Here is an 18,493-nt window from a genome sequence, read left to right on the forward strand (position 1 = left end):
AGAAAGCTGCTAAATAATTAAACAGTATCTTTCATTTTAAAGAGAAACATGCATTTTGACTTTTTCCCTCCAATTCAATCCTGATTAATAATAATTTTTCAAAAAATAAAAGCAGTTGAGTGTCTATCCAGATGTTGCTTTCAAGTAGAAGGAAGGAGGCAGGGCATATTCCTGGAATTTGTAAGACTGAAACAATAATTTTGGATATTAAATCCTTTTCAGGAAAAAAAAGGTAAATGTTTTTCTGTGTAACTTCAAGCAAACCAGTATACAAGTATTTTTTAACTGAATAGTTTCCCAACTTGAAATGAATGTGGCATTTAGCATTTAAAATGTGTTTTCCCTGGCTTTAGTCATTTTCTCATCTTAACTGGGAGAGCTCAAATGAGAACAAGTGAAAGCAGAAAATAAAACAATAAAACATTCTTTTGCACAGTTCAATCTGGCAGAATGACATGTTTAGGCAAACAAGATTTTATGTTTTAAACAAATGAAAATGTATAAATGTTTGGGGTTATACTCGCTGATGAAGACAGTCCTGGCTGTAACTGTTATAACCATAACATAAGCACCCCTTTGGAAAACTGGTATCATAAAACTACATAAGGAGGAATTTTTTTCAGTTCCTATGGTTTGTGAAAACTGTATAAAGGAAAGGAATAAAACACTGTAATTTGAATCCCTATAATCACATTGGCCTAAGTAGAAATGCACTTAGCAATATAATAACAGAATAAATATGGAATAAGAATGTGAGGTATGTTTAACAGACTGAGGATATTAAAAAGGATAAAAATCTTCTTTTTAGGCACATGAAAATGAATGGGAATACTGTGTTACCAATTCATTCCATTGAATCCAGAGATATTTCTGTGATAATTTTCTGTGCCAACTTGATTGGGCCACAGGGTTCCCAGATTAAACATTGTTTCTGAGTGTGTTTTTGAGGGTGCTTCTGGATGAGATTAGCATTGGAACTGTCACACTCAGTAAAGTAAGTCACCCTCCCCAACATGGGCAGGCATCACCCGATCTGCTGAGAGTCTGAAAACAAAAGGGCAGGGGATGGAGGAGTTTATCCTTTTTATTTGCTGGCTGACTGAGCTGCGATATTGGTCTTCTCTTGCCCCTGGACTGAAATGTACACCATTGTCTCCTCTGGTTCTCACACCTTTAGATTTGGACTAAATCATACCACCGGCTCTCCTGGGTCGCCAACTTGCAGATGACAGATCGTGGGACTTCCTCTTCCTATACATATATGTCCTGTTGGTTGTTTCTCTGGAGAACCCTGAGCAACACAATTTCTCTTCAAGTAAATCCTTGTCAGCAGTCCCAGTTACTTCCCATAGTTGAGGAAGTTGTGTCTCTTTTTATCTTTCACTCAAATTTTTCAGCCATTCATACAAAGCCCCCATCTCAATTAGTGTAAGTGAGTGAAATTATCCTGTATTCATACCAACCGGCAAACCAGATTACTGTCTAGTCAAGCAGAGAAGGACAGCATATGCTGATACTGTTAAATGAATTTAATAGTTTATTGCTATTGCTCTGCAGCTGGTGAGGAGGAAGGAGAGAACAATTTTAAGGTGGAATATGTCCAGAGAGCTCAACTTCCATTTCGTGAATATCCTTATATCCTAAAGAGATTACGTTAATAGAACTGACTACCATTTTGTGACAACGTCCATGGAATGCCAGAGGTACCTGTGCCCTATGTCCTCACCCATCAAGGTACTTCCTTGCGGGAAGGGAGTGGGGCTCAAGCAATGTCAGGATATGTCGCAGGACACAGAGGGAACAGGAAGCTGTACATCAGCAGGCCACTGGTATGTTTAAGGTTTAAAACAGAGGTCACTATAACCACTTAGAAAGTGGAAACAAACTGGCTTTAGGAGCGTTTATTTCTGTTTTGTATTTTAAACTTCCATAAAACAGTTTATCCTGTTCACAGACCTCTGAGGTTCCACAGAACCTCTGATAAAGGCTAGGATTTCCATGTTGGCCAAATGGTAACAGCCTCTATTCATCAGAGCCCACTGTGCTAGGCATGTTCCATGTGTTCTCATTTCATACATGGGAAGAAGAAAAAATGACCCTATTTTATTGCATAGAGATGCAACACTATCATTTAACATACTCATGTGCATCCCTAAACATAGACAAATAAAGTCTCTTAAGATCAAGTAAGTCATAAAAAGGCTGTAAAGCTATTTTTTTAGAGTAGCAGAGGGCTAATCTATTCACATGCTGGGGCACTGGAAAGGGTATCTGTTGTTTTGTTTTGCTAACGAGAGCATAACTTGGCAAAAAAACACGTTTTGTTATGATGTTGTTGGCTTGTTTTCTATGAAACAGTTGTTCCTGCCCTGAACACTATCTGGCAAATGACCTTCAACAGAAGTTGAGTCATAAAGCAGGGATCAAGTGAAGAGCCCACAAGCCGGAATATGGAGGACGTTCCAGCCTTAGGCCCCTTCTCCAACATGCTCACTCATGCCTTCTGCAGGCAGGCTGGCTCGGTATGTTTCCCCTTGCACAGAAAACTAAACTTAAAATGAGACAAAACTCAGCGTTAAACATCCTTAGCTCTAGGTTTTGACCTCTAGATTCCTAGTCATTAGCAGCTCTACCAACATCATATGCACAAGCTTTTAACTTTTTCTCCTTTTTTCAGACAGAGTCTCGCTCTGTCACCCAGGCTGGAGTACATGGCGTGATCTCAGCTCACTGCAACCTCCGCCTCCTGAGTTCAAGTGATTCTCCTGCCTCAAGCTACCGAGTAGCTGGGACTACAGTCGTTCGCCAGCACACCCAGCTAAATTTTGTATTTTTAGTAGAGACGAGGTTTCACCATATTGGCCAGACTGATCTCGAACTCCTGACCTTGTGATCCACTCGCCTCAGCCTCCCAAAGTCCCGGGATTACAGGCATGAGCCACCACGTCCAGCCAAGCTTTTAACTTTTTAAATGACCTTTGTATTTATTTTATTTTAGTCTCCTAACACAGTCTTGCAGGGCACGGTAGGATATACAGGCTATTACCTCTCTTCCTTTATAATAGTGATTAATGTGTGTCTAAACACTCATAACAGATGAAAAAATATAATGGAAAAGCAGTTCCAATTTCTAGCACATTACTGCTTCAAGGTGAACATTCTGCTCCCAAATATACAGTGGCATTCTGATGACTAATGCCTTCTACATAAGCTACATCCTTGTTCTTTGCCATCCTGGGAAGTCAGAGGTAGCAGAGCAGCTGAGACAGCAGCTCTGACGTGGACAAACGATCCTGCCTTCAGTGCACCTGTTCATCACTTTATTCCTCCAGCCCACCGACATTACAGCCCTTATTATATGTGAGGCACCTGGGAGACACCAATGAGAAAAACAGATGAAGTCCCTAGTCCTGGTGGCATTATATTCTAGGGAAAGAAACAATCGCCACAAGAATTTTTAAAAAGCCAATAAGTCACATTGTTAGTATGTGATTTATATTATGGAGAAAAAGAGGAAAAAGAAAAACAGAGCAGTTCAGAAGGATCGGGAGAGCTGAGGGAGAGGGGAAAGGTAGATCGCAGGAAGTAAGCGACCAGGCAGACTCTCAGGCAAGGAGGTGACATTTAGATCCTCCCCAGCTGGCTGCCGGAAGAACATGGTGGGCAGATGACAAAACTAGTATGGAAACCCTAAGAGTTGAGGCTGGCTGGCAAATTCCACGAGACCCAAGTGGCCAGAGCTGAAGAAGCAAGAGAGGAAGTAGTGGGAAAGGCAGGGAAGCAACGGGAGACATCATGTACAGGCTTGAAGCCATAGTAAGAACTCTGAAGGACCAACGTGAGCTGTCTGAGGAGGAGCATATGTGACGGAGCATATTGTAGAAGGATAACTCTGGCTGCTATGGGACAAAAGCAGAAGGAAGATCTTTTAAGAGGAGAAAGACAAAGGTGAAGGTGGCTTGGACCAGGGTGGCTGTCATAGGAGGTCGTTGCCCTCAGCCCCCTTCCCACACCAGAAAAGTCAGATTCCCTTCTTTTCTCACACCAAATGCTATTACGCAAGAGATCTGAATATGAAAATGGGAGAAACTGCTTTCACATGTGCGTGAGGGCTCATTTCAATTTTAATACTGATACATGGATGCTTGTCACAACACTGCCACTCACATTGTAATCTACTGTCAATGCCTGCCAGAGCTGTGTTTTCTGGGGAGGAAGTAAAAAGGCGGATTAGCTTTCAGTTTATTAATGAACACTGATGCAGCACACAACGTTCCCATCACAAAATATTCCTCCATCACTGGGGTCAAGACATCAATGAAACATTTCCACACCTGTGTTTCCACTGAGAAAATGGTTATCATTGGAAGGGACGTTACTTCAAAACAGGGTTAAACCTGCTAACATCTTTAGGATGAGGTAGAAATCACTCTCCCAGCCTGTCTGGAAGACTCCGTAGAAGATAATCCGTTAAGTTGAACTGTACATGTACTGATCTCCCTCATTTTAGTTCTGATTTTGCAATCATTGTGGAGTACTCCATTTCCTATTCATACGAAATACAGCAAGAATGTGGGGTCAAATTAAAGACACTGTGAAAGATTGCCATTATCATTTTGATATTCATTTGTTTCCTCAATCTCTGAGGTGACACATAATTTTACAGTCACAATGGGCTAAGGGCACAAAAGAAGAAATAACCCACCTTCAAACAGCAATGGCCACAGCCGTCTCCAACAGGCCAGAAGGCTGAATGTTTCCCTAAAGAAAGGCTTATGAATGGCATTTAGTCAATATATTAATGTTAGATTCTAACAAGAAAATTGAGTTAGCATCCTTGCATCAGGAGAAAAGCAATTTATCTCTATAGCATTGATAACAGAAGATTAAAACAAATTAAGACCTATATAAATCACTGCCTTATCATTGAAAATGCTATTTGATACAGAACTAGCAATGCTGTCAGTTGAGATGGCTATAATTTAAGAGAGGACATGAGGAAGATCATTTATATATGGGTGAGATATAAACCTGTTAAGAAGAGTTTATGTGAAAATTTAATCTTGAAACATGGCAGAGCTTTCAGAGTGCCACCCCAACTTAAAAAAAAAAAAGTCTTTCAATTTTTCTAATTTCAAAAGAGCTAAAACTCCGAATGCATTCTAAATTCAAATAACTATCACACCCGCTAAGTCTAAGATAGAAGAGCCATTTATAATAAGAAAACACAGTTTGTGATCCTCCAGTGTAATACCAGACTCTCTTAAAAACAAAATAACAATAACAACAACAAGAAACAAAAGCACTCTCCCCCGATACGCCCTTGTATTACAATTTTATAGCCAGTGCAATCACAGTTGCTGGAGAACACTATCAGTGCGTTGCGTGGACATAAGGTAATAAAAATGTAATCGATGCTGTGTTTACTCTAGTCAAGCTACATTTCTTTTTTATATCTATGGACACATACTAACATGGGAATTTTTTCAAATATATGAACTGAATATGAAAAAATGAATACTGGCATTATTTTTTTATTAACATCTATTCTCTATTCAGCACAATGCACTAAAACTTAAAAGCAACCTCAAGTCTGAATTTAAAAAATATATGTGAAGCAACAGCAATAATAACTGGCATTCAGAATGGGTTAACCTGAGCTTGCCGGTTTTTGTCAATTTGTCAGAAGCTATTTTTGACTTCATTAATGGAGGCACATAAAGAAATAACCTGTCATAGCTGCTCAACACTCAATAGATTAGTTCAAAAAGTCAAAATCTTCAATATTGTCCACTTTCATAGAAATTGTAGCAGTAAAAGCAGATGGAACTGTTAACCTCTATGGAGGTCTTAAAAACAGAGGTGACTTCATTTTACCCCAGCCTTCCAGAGCAATCTTCCCCTACACTTGTGTATTTTACATTATGTTATTATTTAATTCTATCACATATCTGGGTCTCACCTCATTAATAAAATTATCAAGTTATTGAAAGCTGGTACTCAGATTCCTTTGCTGGTGGTCCCTCAAAATACCTGGCCTAGCATATTCTGGGCTCAAAAATAACTGCTGCACAGTTCACAATTGCAAAGATATGGAACCAACTTAAGTGCCCATCAACCAATGAGTGACAAAGAAAATGTGGTATATACACACCATGGAATACTACTAAGCCACAAAAATAACAAAATAAAAGTCTTTTGCAGCAACTTGGATGGAGCTAGAGGCCATGATTCTAAGTGAAGTAACTCAGGAATGGTAATACAGTATGTACTCACTTATAATTGGGAGCTAAGTTATGGTCATGCAAAGGGCATGGAGTAGCATAACGGACACTGGAGACTCAGAATAAGGGAGGGTGGGAAGGAAGTGAGGGATAAAAAACTGCTTGGGAGTCCGAGGTGCGTGGATCACGAGGTCAAGAGATGGAGACCATCCTGGTCAACATGGTGAAACCCTGTCTCTACTAAAAAAAAAAAAAAATACAAAAATTAGCTGGGCATGGTGGCACGAGCCTGTAGTCCCAGCTACTTGGGAGGCTGAGGCAGGAGAATTGCTTGAACCCAGGAGGCGGAGGTTGCAGAGGGCCGAGATCGTGCCATTGCACTCCAGCCTGGGTAACAAGAGTGAAACTCTATCTCAAAAACAAAAACAAAACAAACAAAAACTGCATATTGGGTATAATGCATACTACTCAGGTAATCTGGGGACACTAAAATCTCAAACATAACCACTATACACTTCATCCACGTAACCAAAAACCACTTGTACTCCACAAGCTATTGAAAATAAAAATAAAAATAAACTGCTGTATTTAATCAAGGATTGGCTTGCTGGCTACCTTTTTAAAAGTAGTTTTATTGGAAAACAGCCTTGTCTGTTTGTTTCCTTATTGTCTGTTGTTGCTTCATGCTACCACTGCAGAGTTAAGTAGTTACAACGAGCTGCATGACCTACTAAGCCTAAAATATTTACAATCTGACCTTGTATGAAAAATATTTGCCAACCCCTTTTTAAACTATCTACTTACTCTCTTTGGCAAACAGCTAAACAATACAGCACATACATAATGAGCATTCTCTTATCACAGGTTGAAAATCCCTCATCTGAAAATCTGAAATACTCCAAAATCTGATAATTTTGAGGACTGACATGATGTCACAGTAGCTAGGATAGCGACACCTTTGTTCTCTGATAGTGCAATGTACACAAACTTTGTTTCATGCACAAAATTATTAAAAATACTGTATAAGTTGGTTCACGCCTATAATCCCACTACTTGGGGAGGCTGAGGCGGGTGGATCACTTGAGGTCAGGAGTTTGAGACGAGCCTGGCCAACATGGTGAAACCCTGTCTCTACTAAAAAACACAAAAATTAACTGTGTGTGGTGGCAGGTGCCTGTGATGCCCAGCTACATGGAAGGCTGAGGCAAGAGGATCTCTTAAATCCAGGAGGCAGAGGTTACAGTGAGCCAACATCACACCACTGCACTCTAGCCTGGGCAACAAAGCAATACTCTGTCTCAAAAAAAAAAAAAAAATTGTATAAAATTGCCTTCAGACTTTTGTATAAGGAGTACATGAAACATAAATGAATCTCATGTTTAGACCTGAGTCTCATCCCCAAGATACCACATCATGAATATATCAATATTCCCAAATCCAAAATCTGAATCACCTCTGGTCCCAAGCATTTAGAGAAGAGACATTCAACCTGTATCAAAGTAAATGGCCCTTCTTTTAAAAAAAAATTGCTGAGTTGCTAAGCAATCCAATTCCTTTCAATTGTAGAGTCATCTCTAATTATTATGCCTTTGAGGAAAAAGCCATTCTTCTTATCTAAGCCTTACCCGATACCAAAGATTTGGCTTTTCATGCTTGTTAATCTGACAGCATTTACTGGCACTGATGTGACATGTAATTTAATTCTCCATCACATCTTTTAATGCTTAATTGTTTTCCCTCCTAGGTTGGCTGGGGAGCAAAGTGTAAGCCCAGGTTGCCCAATCTAATTTGGCAGTTTTATAAAAATATCATAGTTCCAATAGCAGTTTAGAATATGCTAATGGCAACTAATATTTGCTATTGCACAGTGAAAAGAAAAAGAATAGTGTGATTAAGAACAATAGTTCAAATCTGGCCAAAGATTAAATGGCCTAGGCGTTCAGACTTCTGTCTCCCGGCTCCTGTCTTTACAATGACCCTGGGGTGAAGGCGGCATATTCCATTCAAAGGCTGCATGGTGAGTTATCTACCATTTGCAAATTACGAGCTTCTGAGGCAACAAACTTGGAACTTGGGGATGGAACTTGGGGCCTGACTTGTTAAGTTCCAATTCTTTTCATATTCTCTGGAGGTGTACCAGTCTGTTTCATGACATCGGGACAATTTTGGTGTGCCTAGCAATCAATCTTTTTCCCTCCCTCAAACCTGCATGGGGTTGGATCTACACCTCTGTACAAACTCTAAGACCATAAACATAATCCTAAAGTACAAATAACCTGTGTAGCAAGACCACAGGACATCTCTATAGCTGGTTGTGCTCCGGCATATACTGGGATTCTAGAAAACTAAGATGAAACAGAGAAGAGAAAGGGTTGGTGCATAGGTGAACCATGTACTTCCAGCTAAGGGGTTTGCCGGTTTATTCTCTTGCTGCCACAGTAGCTTACATTAGAGCAGAAAAACTATAAGACTTCCAAATACTATAGTCAGGACAGCAACAGCAACTTCCACTTTATCTTGCAAATATTGGGAGCTTGGACAATGGTCTAACAAATTCAATTTCAAACATCTGTCGAGAATTGGAGGATACTGACATTCTAACATTTCAGCGTGCCCCCAAGTTTGTGGAAAGTATTCCTGTTTATACCAGTATAGTTCTATCTCTGAGTCAGATGTCGGGAAACTACTATTCTAGAACAGGATTCTCAACTGGAATGTGACCCATCCCACCACCGGGCACATTTAGTAAAGTCTAGAAACATTTTTAGCTATCACAGCTGGAGTTGTGTTAACAGCACTTAGTGGGGAGAAGTCAGGGATGCTGCTAAACACCTTATATGCATAGGACATACTCCTAAAACAACTAATTATCTGGATCATGATGTCCACAGTGCTGAGGTTGAGAAACCTTGGTTTAGCGTTTGTGCCACACGCCAGTGCAAATGAAGGCGCAAGAAGAGATGGGTCACACTTTGGCCAGATCACGTGGTACAATCTGCAGACTAAAAACTGGCATGATGCTCTTTGAGAGATTAAATGCCATTAAGGAGTTGGTCTGTTTGTCTTTTGAGATGCAATCTGATGGTGAAAACACTAGTAAAATGGTCATATTCTCGTATTTCAAATATAAATGAATCAACAAATATTTATAAACAAATACTACATTTTGAAGATTAAATGTAACTTTTTGCACTGTCCTAAATCCAGATGGGCAGGTGCAAAACTAATGTCAGAAATTAACTAAGTTCTCATAAGATTCTTTATTTTAAATGGGAAAGGATTTTTTTTAAAGGATTTGAAGCACCATGTTCATGAATAAAATGAAAGCTCTCAGCCTCATATCTGTATCCTTTATATTTGTGGTTTAGATTTTTATTTACGATAACAACAACAACAACAAAATGTGTCCCTAAAATTGTAATGCTAAAAATTGTTTTTTATGATGAAAGTCTGAAACCTAGAAATGCCTGATGTCTTGACGGGCAAATTACTGCTTTTATAATGCAGACCATCACACATTTTCTCCCTAAGTGTAATCTTACATCAGTTCAACTGAAGAGCTTTTTCTACCTCGTTTCACATTTATTATTTGACTGGAAGCAGCTCAGACTGAGCAACCTATGAAACCAACCACCTTTGTGCAGAAACATCATCCTATGAGCCCTAGATTGATGAAGGAGCAAAGTCAAGTCCGAGTTGCCCAGTCTAGCAGGCTTGCTCACCTTCGAGTTCGGCTCCTTTTCTCTCAATTGAGTCTTCCATCTACATTTGACCTCCAGATGACCATGACTTTTTCAATTCAAATGTACAGTTTGCTGTAAGTAAGATCACACAGCTGCACAGGCTATAACTAGAAATCATATGTTTTTTTTTCCCTTGTCTGTTTGTACTAGCACTGGGAAGCCCTTCACTTGCTGTGATTGAATAGTCTCTGTAGATAGACAAGAAAATATAGCTGCCAAAATCACCTCATCCTCCTAGAATAGAAAGGTGTCAGGGTCCCAAACACACTGCAAGTAGATGGAGAAAATTACTGGGAAGGAGAAAATTACAAAAGAGACTTTGAGTATCTGTTTGGAAGAGCGGATGATGAAAGTAGTGTTACGTGTACTGCATGAAAATAAATTTATCAAACGATGCTTGTTTCCATCAATTATTAAAAATGGAAAAACAATTATTATAAATGCTAAAATGAAACATAAGGGAAAATGATCATTGTTTTGTAAAAGAATGGGAAAGACATTTAATTTACAGATGCATGCTATATTCATGGCATTTAGGAAACAATATTATTCTTCATCTTCTTTTCATTATTTTCTGTATTCTTAAAATGTGCTTCTGAATCTCAAATGTGATTTCACTAATCTGCAAAATAATGTCAGAACCAAATGCTTAGCCATTTGGTGTGGAGGGCAGCCAAAATGTCATTTGTGTTTCAAGCCTGGTTGTGCCATGTTCAATGGCTTGGGACAAGTCACTAAGCTCTTGAAGCCTCATTTTCCTCATATGTACTAAAGGAATGAGGAAAATGCCCACAAAGTATTCTAAAAAAAAAAAAAATCAATGATCTGTGAAAATGCATGGTACAATGCAACTTAGCATGCATACCTATCTATTATCAATACTACAATGGAATAGCTAGAGCTTTCTCCGGGTCTGCGTCAACCCACTTGCTGTACTCACACTGTTTTGAGAGAAAAATGCTTTTTTCCCAATAGCAAAAGAAATGTGTATACTGTGGCAGTAAAAACAATATCGTTCAAAAGTTATACATAATGTGAATTACTCTGAATATTTTATGGAGGCCATTAAAAACCTTTACAGCTTAAGATGAAATCTTTTGTAAAGTACCTAATTCTCCATCTATAATTTATCATCTTTAAAAAAGGTAACTGGTTTCATCAATTTTGAGATGAGGTTTTTCTTTTTTTTCTTTTCAGGATAATATACATAAATGCTAATTTTAATTATAAAATATCTAAGCTACAACTGAAATGGTGTCTCTACTTCTAGCAATCATAAGCATAAATGGCACATATCATCCTTACCCTAACACTGGATAAATCTACCTCTGAATGAAACCACATTTTAAAACTAAGCTAGTCTGATATTACAACTGAAGTAAAAATAAAACAAGACACTATAGGGCCTGCAGTGGTTGGACAACGCATTTCTTTATAGAAGGCTCTTTCTCTACTTCCGACATAGCCTTATACCTTCTGGGAGAGGAGAAAGAGGGGTTCCTAATGTCTAAAAGTGATTTTTCATGTCTGAAGTTGAAACCGGGTCTTCAAAATCTGTGCATCCGAATTAGTCCATGTACTATAATACATGAATATTAAGTATTTTTTCTGAGGAAATAAATTATTTATGTATTATAGTCTGTTGTTAAATCATAGCATCTTGATGTAACCAAGTACTCTATTTTAAAAATCTTTTCCTTCCATTTTTAATAATAAAATCGTCATCTTTGCTCTCTTTCTTCCCACCAGGCACTCCATGCACAGTGTTTCCCTTATCTAATTATGCTTGTAATTATTATTAAAATTATTAATGCTTGCTTAGAAGTTCCATCAACTGACTTCCAACAATCTGGGCCCCTTCAGAATTCTCCCCCATCAGAAGATCGCTTCAAAGCTGCAGTTAATTTGTAACCTGATTGTGCCAGGGATACACCAGCCCACTTCCCAAACAGGATAATTACACAAGTCTTTGGAACAAGCCACATATAGCAGCACCTCCTCATCCCTCCTTCATGTCCCCGCATTCCAACCTCCTCTTTTTAAGCCTTTGTTTTTTAATCCAAAATTTGAGATGGCTGCTATAAGGCAAGAGCCTGGGCCATTTCCCCCCTGCTAGCTTTGCAAAGTCAAGTCACTTTCCTTCCACTGCATCTGTCCCTTGTTCTTCAGTTCTGTAAGCAGTGACGGGCTGAGCCTGCTCTCAGTTCCACTGCTAGCTTTTAGGAAACAAAACAGTGATGGCAAACACAATACAATGATGTTGTCCATATAATATTCAATAAAACCAGACTCAATAAAAAGGAAATTGGTTAGAAATAGAAGAAACTTGGTCAATGATGTTCTTAGCCCAACATCTCAAGCTGTTTGGCAAAATTAGATGTAATTACAAGCAAGGTGATGGGAAGAAACATTTTACTAAGACAAGTGTGCAAGAAACACAAAACCATGCAAAGAAGTGATGATGCTGGAGTCATATGTCAACCATGCAGCATCCTCCTCCCCAATTCCCTTCCCTCAGGTGAACAACAACATACGTTTAACAGGATCTCGGGTAAGAGGTTCCTGGGTAGTCTTGAGTAAACTTTGGGACACTATGGAAAAAATAAGAGAACATAACCAAAAACAAAAAGAGAAACATGGGAATGGTGGCTGAAACATGAGTCCACTAACAAAAAACACCCACACAAAATCACTGACTTAGGTTTGGTCCCTCCAACAAAACCAAAATGAACATATAAGATTTTTGCAGGAAGTTAACATTTGAGAATGCTGGATATTTTGTCTCTGATGGTATATCTATGTAACAATAGGTTTCTTTAACAGAAGAGGCTTTCTTGCTCCTTCCTTTGTGCCAAATATCTCCAAATCCTTTTGATGCATTTTTCACCAAAACTCCATTTATGTCACCCATTCATAGGACAGCATCTGACTCTCACCTCTGGCTGTTTGCTGAGGTTTATACTCTACTTATTCTTGTCCACCCATCTAACTGATCTTCAGCTTCTTGCCTTTGCTTTCTTCACACATTATTCTGTCACCTATCCCCTCTAAAATAAGATACAGCTAGTCTTATCTAATACATCACTGTTGGGGGCATTTACCTTTTACAAAACCCTCAGCAAAGTGTGTGCCACCCAGGGCACCTCCATCCAACCTGGAAGGGTGCCTGCTGCTCGCTCCCAGTCCAAACTGATCAAAGGGAGAGAGTGTTAGGGGAAGGGATGGCAGTACCGGGTGAGGTGGAGACATAATTTGAACCTCTTGAAGCAAATTCATCACTGCTAACAATTAAAACCAAATAAATCTCTTATTACCAAAAAACATACACGGTATTTCAGAAAATGAATCCATCCAGGAAAAGGGAGAAAAAAAGTTGGAAATCTGCCAGGAAACCTTCCCCAGCCGCTAAACCAGTCAGAATCACTGTAACAAAAGCCCTTTGTTCCAAAGGCAACAGACCTTTCCATTGTGTTCACAATACCTGACCTAATTGACTGCTTTGAAACTAAAGAAGGGAGTCATTTGAGCTAGAAGCTGCAATCATCCAATCAGAGCCAGGGAAAAAAAAAGAAAAAGAAAAAAAAAAAAGCCCCCGAGGCTACCAGGTCCTACACCTGTTCACACATGGGACTGATGCAGTCATCTCATTCACTGGTGATGGCGGGAGACCAACAGGCACTTTTCCATTAGATTCCTCTTAGATCCTGGGCTCCTTTACAGTGGAAGTATTAATGGTGCAGGTCCTTCTGTTGTTTTGCTTAATCCTGTGATCTTGCTGGAAACAATTTATAAAATCCCTAGGAATCCCAGGCAGGAAATGTGGCTGCCACCCTTGTAACACGTGGGAGAAAAGGCAGGACTCTCTCAAAAAAGTAATGCAGTTACTGAGTTTCATCTTCAGTTGAGTTAATCAAGCTGAGTTGAATAATTACTTTTTCAGTAGTTTACACTTCCTACGCATGAACATAAATAAATAAATAAATAAATAAGCACAATTGGGAATTTCACTTGAAGTCTGTTAACAACAGTGGAAATCTCATATCTGGTACTGGACCTCCTGAGAATTACCTCTTTGGGGAAAATTTCATCGTGTACTTAAGTCATTATGACTTCATATTATTGTCCCCCAGAGTTATGAAAAGCTTAATGTTCAAGAGAGAAACTTTGAAAATTATGTTCCCTGAGCCTTATGTCATTGAAAGTTTCTCATTTTAAGTCAAAGTTTCTTTTCTGTTTTCAAGAGAAGAAGCTGAAGTTTGACCTTGCAAATGTCTATGTGCTGAGCTCAAGGGGCAACATGGGCACCTGTACCCTCCGGCATGTGAGATGCATGAGCTCAATTCAATCACATTCCCTCATTGGCACAATAAAAGATACATGTTATGAACCAACTTAAAGGTATTCATCACAGCCATACACCTTATCAACGCAACTCAAGCTGCATCAGCCAGGCTTCCGGTGGTAGATGGTGTCTGCACAGGTAGTGCACATGCATAAACATGAACACATATGTACACAGACAAACACATAAGTATGCATTTGCAGAAATGGCTGCCTGCAGAAGACAAAACAGCCACTCCAGCTTTGTTTAAAAAAAGAAGCACTCAAAAATCCCTCTGGATTGCAAGACATAACTGCTACAGCTAGGAAAAGAACACGTCCATGGCCATGCTTTATTAGGGAAAGACGGAGAGGTGTGCTCATGACTGAACATACTGCGGAGACTCCGAGCAATTAGAGAAGTGGACAGAAATGTGGTTAGTGGTAGCAACAGGCCCATTACCAAGAACCAGGAAAATCAATCTGTTACAAAGAGCAGAGTCAGTGGCGAGAAAGATGAAAGGTGGCCAGGCTCGAAGAAGGGTCCACTTACTGACGCTGCCACACACGGCCATGCAGTACTCTTCTGTGTCAAAGTTGTTCCGGTTGCCGCCACATCCGCCGTAAAAGAATGGGGCACACTTCCCTTCAGTCACATCAAAGTACCAGCGGGAGATCATTGCTCGGCATGGCCCCGTCTCGGCTTGTTCAGAGCACACCTCTAATCAGAGGAGATGTGGGGAACCACATTTAGCATGAAAAGGCACTGTCTCTCTGTTCACGTATACACGTTTACTTGTTTTAGTCCTCCCAGTGGCAAGCTGGACGGGGCTGATTAGGCAGCATCTACCAAACATTTGCTGAGGCATTTAACTGCCCACCAGGACTTGAGATTGACCTCTCAGAGCATGCATTCTCATACGGTTTAATGAGGGCAGCACTCCGTAGTGATAAAAGGATGCTGGCCAGAGGTGAAAAGATTGTTTGGCTGCTTTTAGATGAATATGAAATGACAGAAGGTGTCTGCACATCGAAACAATTCTCCATTATAAAAAATGAACTCCTCTTTTGAGAAGTCAACTTTCATGTGAGAGAACGGCTTTAGTTATGAAGCGGAAGCACAAACATCTGATTGCTTTCCTTTATAAATGATTGCCTTAAGGAGTAAATGAATTGCATATATTTTGAATGTTTTCCAGGTTTTGGAGGCTGTCTGTCCATTGACTTTATCTGGAAACACAGGTGATATCTATAAATGTGACTTACACTCAATGACATGAACTCTAACTTAAGACCATTTCATTTGCATATTAAAATATGTATTAATATAAATGGTCTTAACTGATTTAAGACCATTTTATTTGTATATTAAAATATGTATTAATATATTATATATTTTAATAATTTAATTACATATGCATTAAGTACAACTATAACAATGTATTAATTATGATATTTAATTGATATCTATCTATTAAAAATCTGTATATTTTGTATATTTACCTCACCCTTGGGCAGTAATGTTCCAAACAATAAAACATAGTCAACCAATTCTAACTTATTAATATATACCATGTACTGTTTTACATTAAAACACATCTTACCTGTCAAGATGTCTTTCTTGCCACCCTCCGCAAGATCAGGTTCACTCAACCCCGACCGACTCAAAGTCAATCAGTGACCCATCCGATTACATGTATAAAGTCAACTTGAGAAGAATTATAACTCTACCTCCCATGTATATCCCATTTTTACTGGAAGGGAAACAACAGCCCCAATTCTCCCTGTGGGTTTGTGCCCTGCCCTTGCTAGGCTGATGCCTTAGCACACATAGATGTCTTCTTATTCTTAGTTTTACTAACACAACAGAGGAAAAAACACCTTTCTAAAAGATAAAAACCATGCATACCCAGAACTTCCAAGTTAGGAATATTCAACAGGCTGATTCTTTTCTTCTGTTTTTGAGGCAGGGTCTTGCGCTGTCACCCAGGCTGGAGTGCAGTGGCGCAACCTCAGCTCACCACAACCTCCACCTCCTGAGTTAAAGTGATTCTTGTGTCTGAGCCTCCCAAGTAGCTGGGATTACCCATGTACCATCACGCCTGGCTGATTGTTTTTGTATTTTTAGTATAGACGGGGTTTCACCAGGTTTGCCAGGCTAGTCTTGAACTCCTAGCCTCAAGTGATCCACCCGCCTCGTCTTCCCAAAGTGCTGGGATTACAGGCGTGAACCACTGCAACTGGCCCTTCAACAGATTGATTCTAATTAGCCAATGAAAGACAAGGATCCACAATGTCAATACAGATTGGGACTAAGTATTGTTTTACTTCCTTATACACATTGCTCTTTCAGTAGATGCAACAAAGTTTGGCAAAACCAGAGGTTGCTACCATCATGATGATGTCAACAGGAGAAATAGCACCAAGCCCAGAAGGTGTCAAACACTCTGCAGGAGAAATGCCCCATGCAAAGGGCACTAACATGATCTGGCTCTCTTCACATGGTTTTCGGATGGAAACATGGCTACAAAAGCATCAAGCTCATTTTCATCTACCATTAAGACTATCTCATTCAGTACTGCTGTTTTCAAAGTCCATGCTCCCAAAGCATGTCTTTTAAATTGGTTTTCTGTATACAATACTCTTGCAGGATGAAAACTAGCCAAGCTGTTGACACAGGTATCCCATCTACTTGCTAATTTTATTTATCTTCCAAAATTAAAGAACTGGCATCCTGATTTATTAAGAGTGAATTGATTCTGGGGGCCACATCCCCTTTGAGTTACTGAGAGAGCAGCTTCTAGACTGTAGAGCTCAAAGTTTTGCCCAGATGTGAGGGCCCCATCAACTACAGCCAGCAATGCTCTCTGCTCCTGGAGCTTATCTTCAGTTGTAGCAAACATCTACACCTTGACTTTGTTTTCTTTCTTTGTATCTCCTTCAACAATGTGTACACATTCACATCACATGCTCTCTCATGTATCTAAGACACGGTAATACCCATTATTAATCTCTTACTCAGGCAGTGTTAATTCCAACAAGACTTCAAGGCAGCAGCGTCTCCTAGGCCTGCACTGTGCCAGGAGTTGGCACTGGGATTGCAAGCAATGTGGCCACTGCTTCCAAGGGAGACACAGAATCTCTTCACTGCATAGTCACAGAAACACTGGCAACAAAACTAACGTACCTTGACAATTTATGCTGACCCTCACATTTTGGCATAAAAAAAGTATCATCTTAGAGTACCAAATATATGTCTTCTTATAGTTGTGTGCCACAGACCTCACAGTGAACATCATAGCTCTGCAGATGCATGAACCTTATCTTTATGAGCCTATGTATTAAATAAAAGTGGTAGAATTTGCGGGGGGCGGGGTGCAAGTCAAGTAATGGGATAAAAGAATGATGATCAAAGGAGATAATTCATGATAAATATTTGCCCTTGTGTGTGACCTAGCAACAATTTCTTACTTACGATAAAGGCAAAATCTCCCCAGTCCAGAACCTAAATGACATTATATTAATATTTTCCTATACCACTAGTGAAACACAATACTACCTTCATTTTTATTTTCTTTTGCCTCATTCTATAATAGCTATGAAGCCATTTGTTACAGCCAATTTGTAGAACCCAGGCCAAATGAGCCCCCATCAACTAGAACAAGCATTCAGACCTCAAAATCCATTTACATGTCAATTAGGTAAATAGCATAAGCTACACAATGAGCCTACAACTCTTGCTGGAGTCTCTAGCTGTAAGAGTCTTAACTTTGTCCTTTCACAAAGGCCAAGAAAAGAGTGAGATAATTCCTATTTGGGGAGTGTTGGTTGGTTCTCCCAATCCTGTTGAGGCAGGTGGCACTCTTGACTTTGAATAACACCCAAGAGTTTCATGGCCTTGGTGGAGTCCAAGTGGACATCATAGGCAGTATCAACAGATCCCACAATACTCAAATACAAAAGGACATCTGAGATAATGTGGTCAGAAATGGGTGTAACAGTATATGTTAATTTAATGCTAAATACATAATGTATGGAGAAGATGTATGTGACCCTGGAAGAAAAGGACTGACAGTGTGCCTTTGTTACAAGACAGCTACCTTGTCCAACTGGTTCTCATCTGCTGACATGGAGGAGCATATTTTACCTGTCCACCAGAAAAAGCAGACAGGCTTCTCTTAACATGCAACCCCTCTCCCAGTTACA

General features: G+C 39.6%; 1 protein-coding gene across 16 annotated transcripts in view; it reads right to left on the bottom strand.

Moving 5' to 3' along the window:
• The window catches only part of LOC108313502 (amyloid beta precursor protein), a 288,061-nt gene that overhangs the window by 103,735 nt on the left and 165,833 nt on the right, over nt 1–18,493 (bottom strand). For 7 of the 16 annotated variants that reach the window (XM_037743237.1, XM_037743236.1, XM_037743241.1 and 4 more), the window contains exons 7-8: nt 14,841–15,008; nt 12,502–12,558 (exon numbers count right to left, since the gene is read on the bottom strand). The exons of 5 other annotated variants lie outside the window; for them this stretch is intronic. In XM_037743237.1, coding sequence (XP_037599165.1) covers nt 12,502–12,558; nt 14,841–15,008 — 225 coding nt within the window. The remainder of the gene's footprint in view (nt 1–12,501; nt 12,559–14,840; nt 15,009–18,493) is intronic. 4 more of the 16 variants (XM_037743239.1, XM_017541904.2, XM_017541906.1 and 1 more) reach the window with 1 other exon arrangement.

Source organism: Cebus imitator, unplaced genomic scaffold, assembly GCF_001604975.1.
Source record: "Cebus imitator isolate Cc_AM_T3 unplaced genomic scaffold, Cebus_imitator-1.0 Scaffold138, whole genome shotgun sequence".
NCBI lineage: Eukaryota > Metazoa > Chordata > Mammalia > Primates > Cebidae > Cebus > Cebus imitator.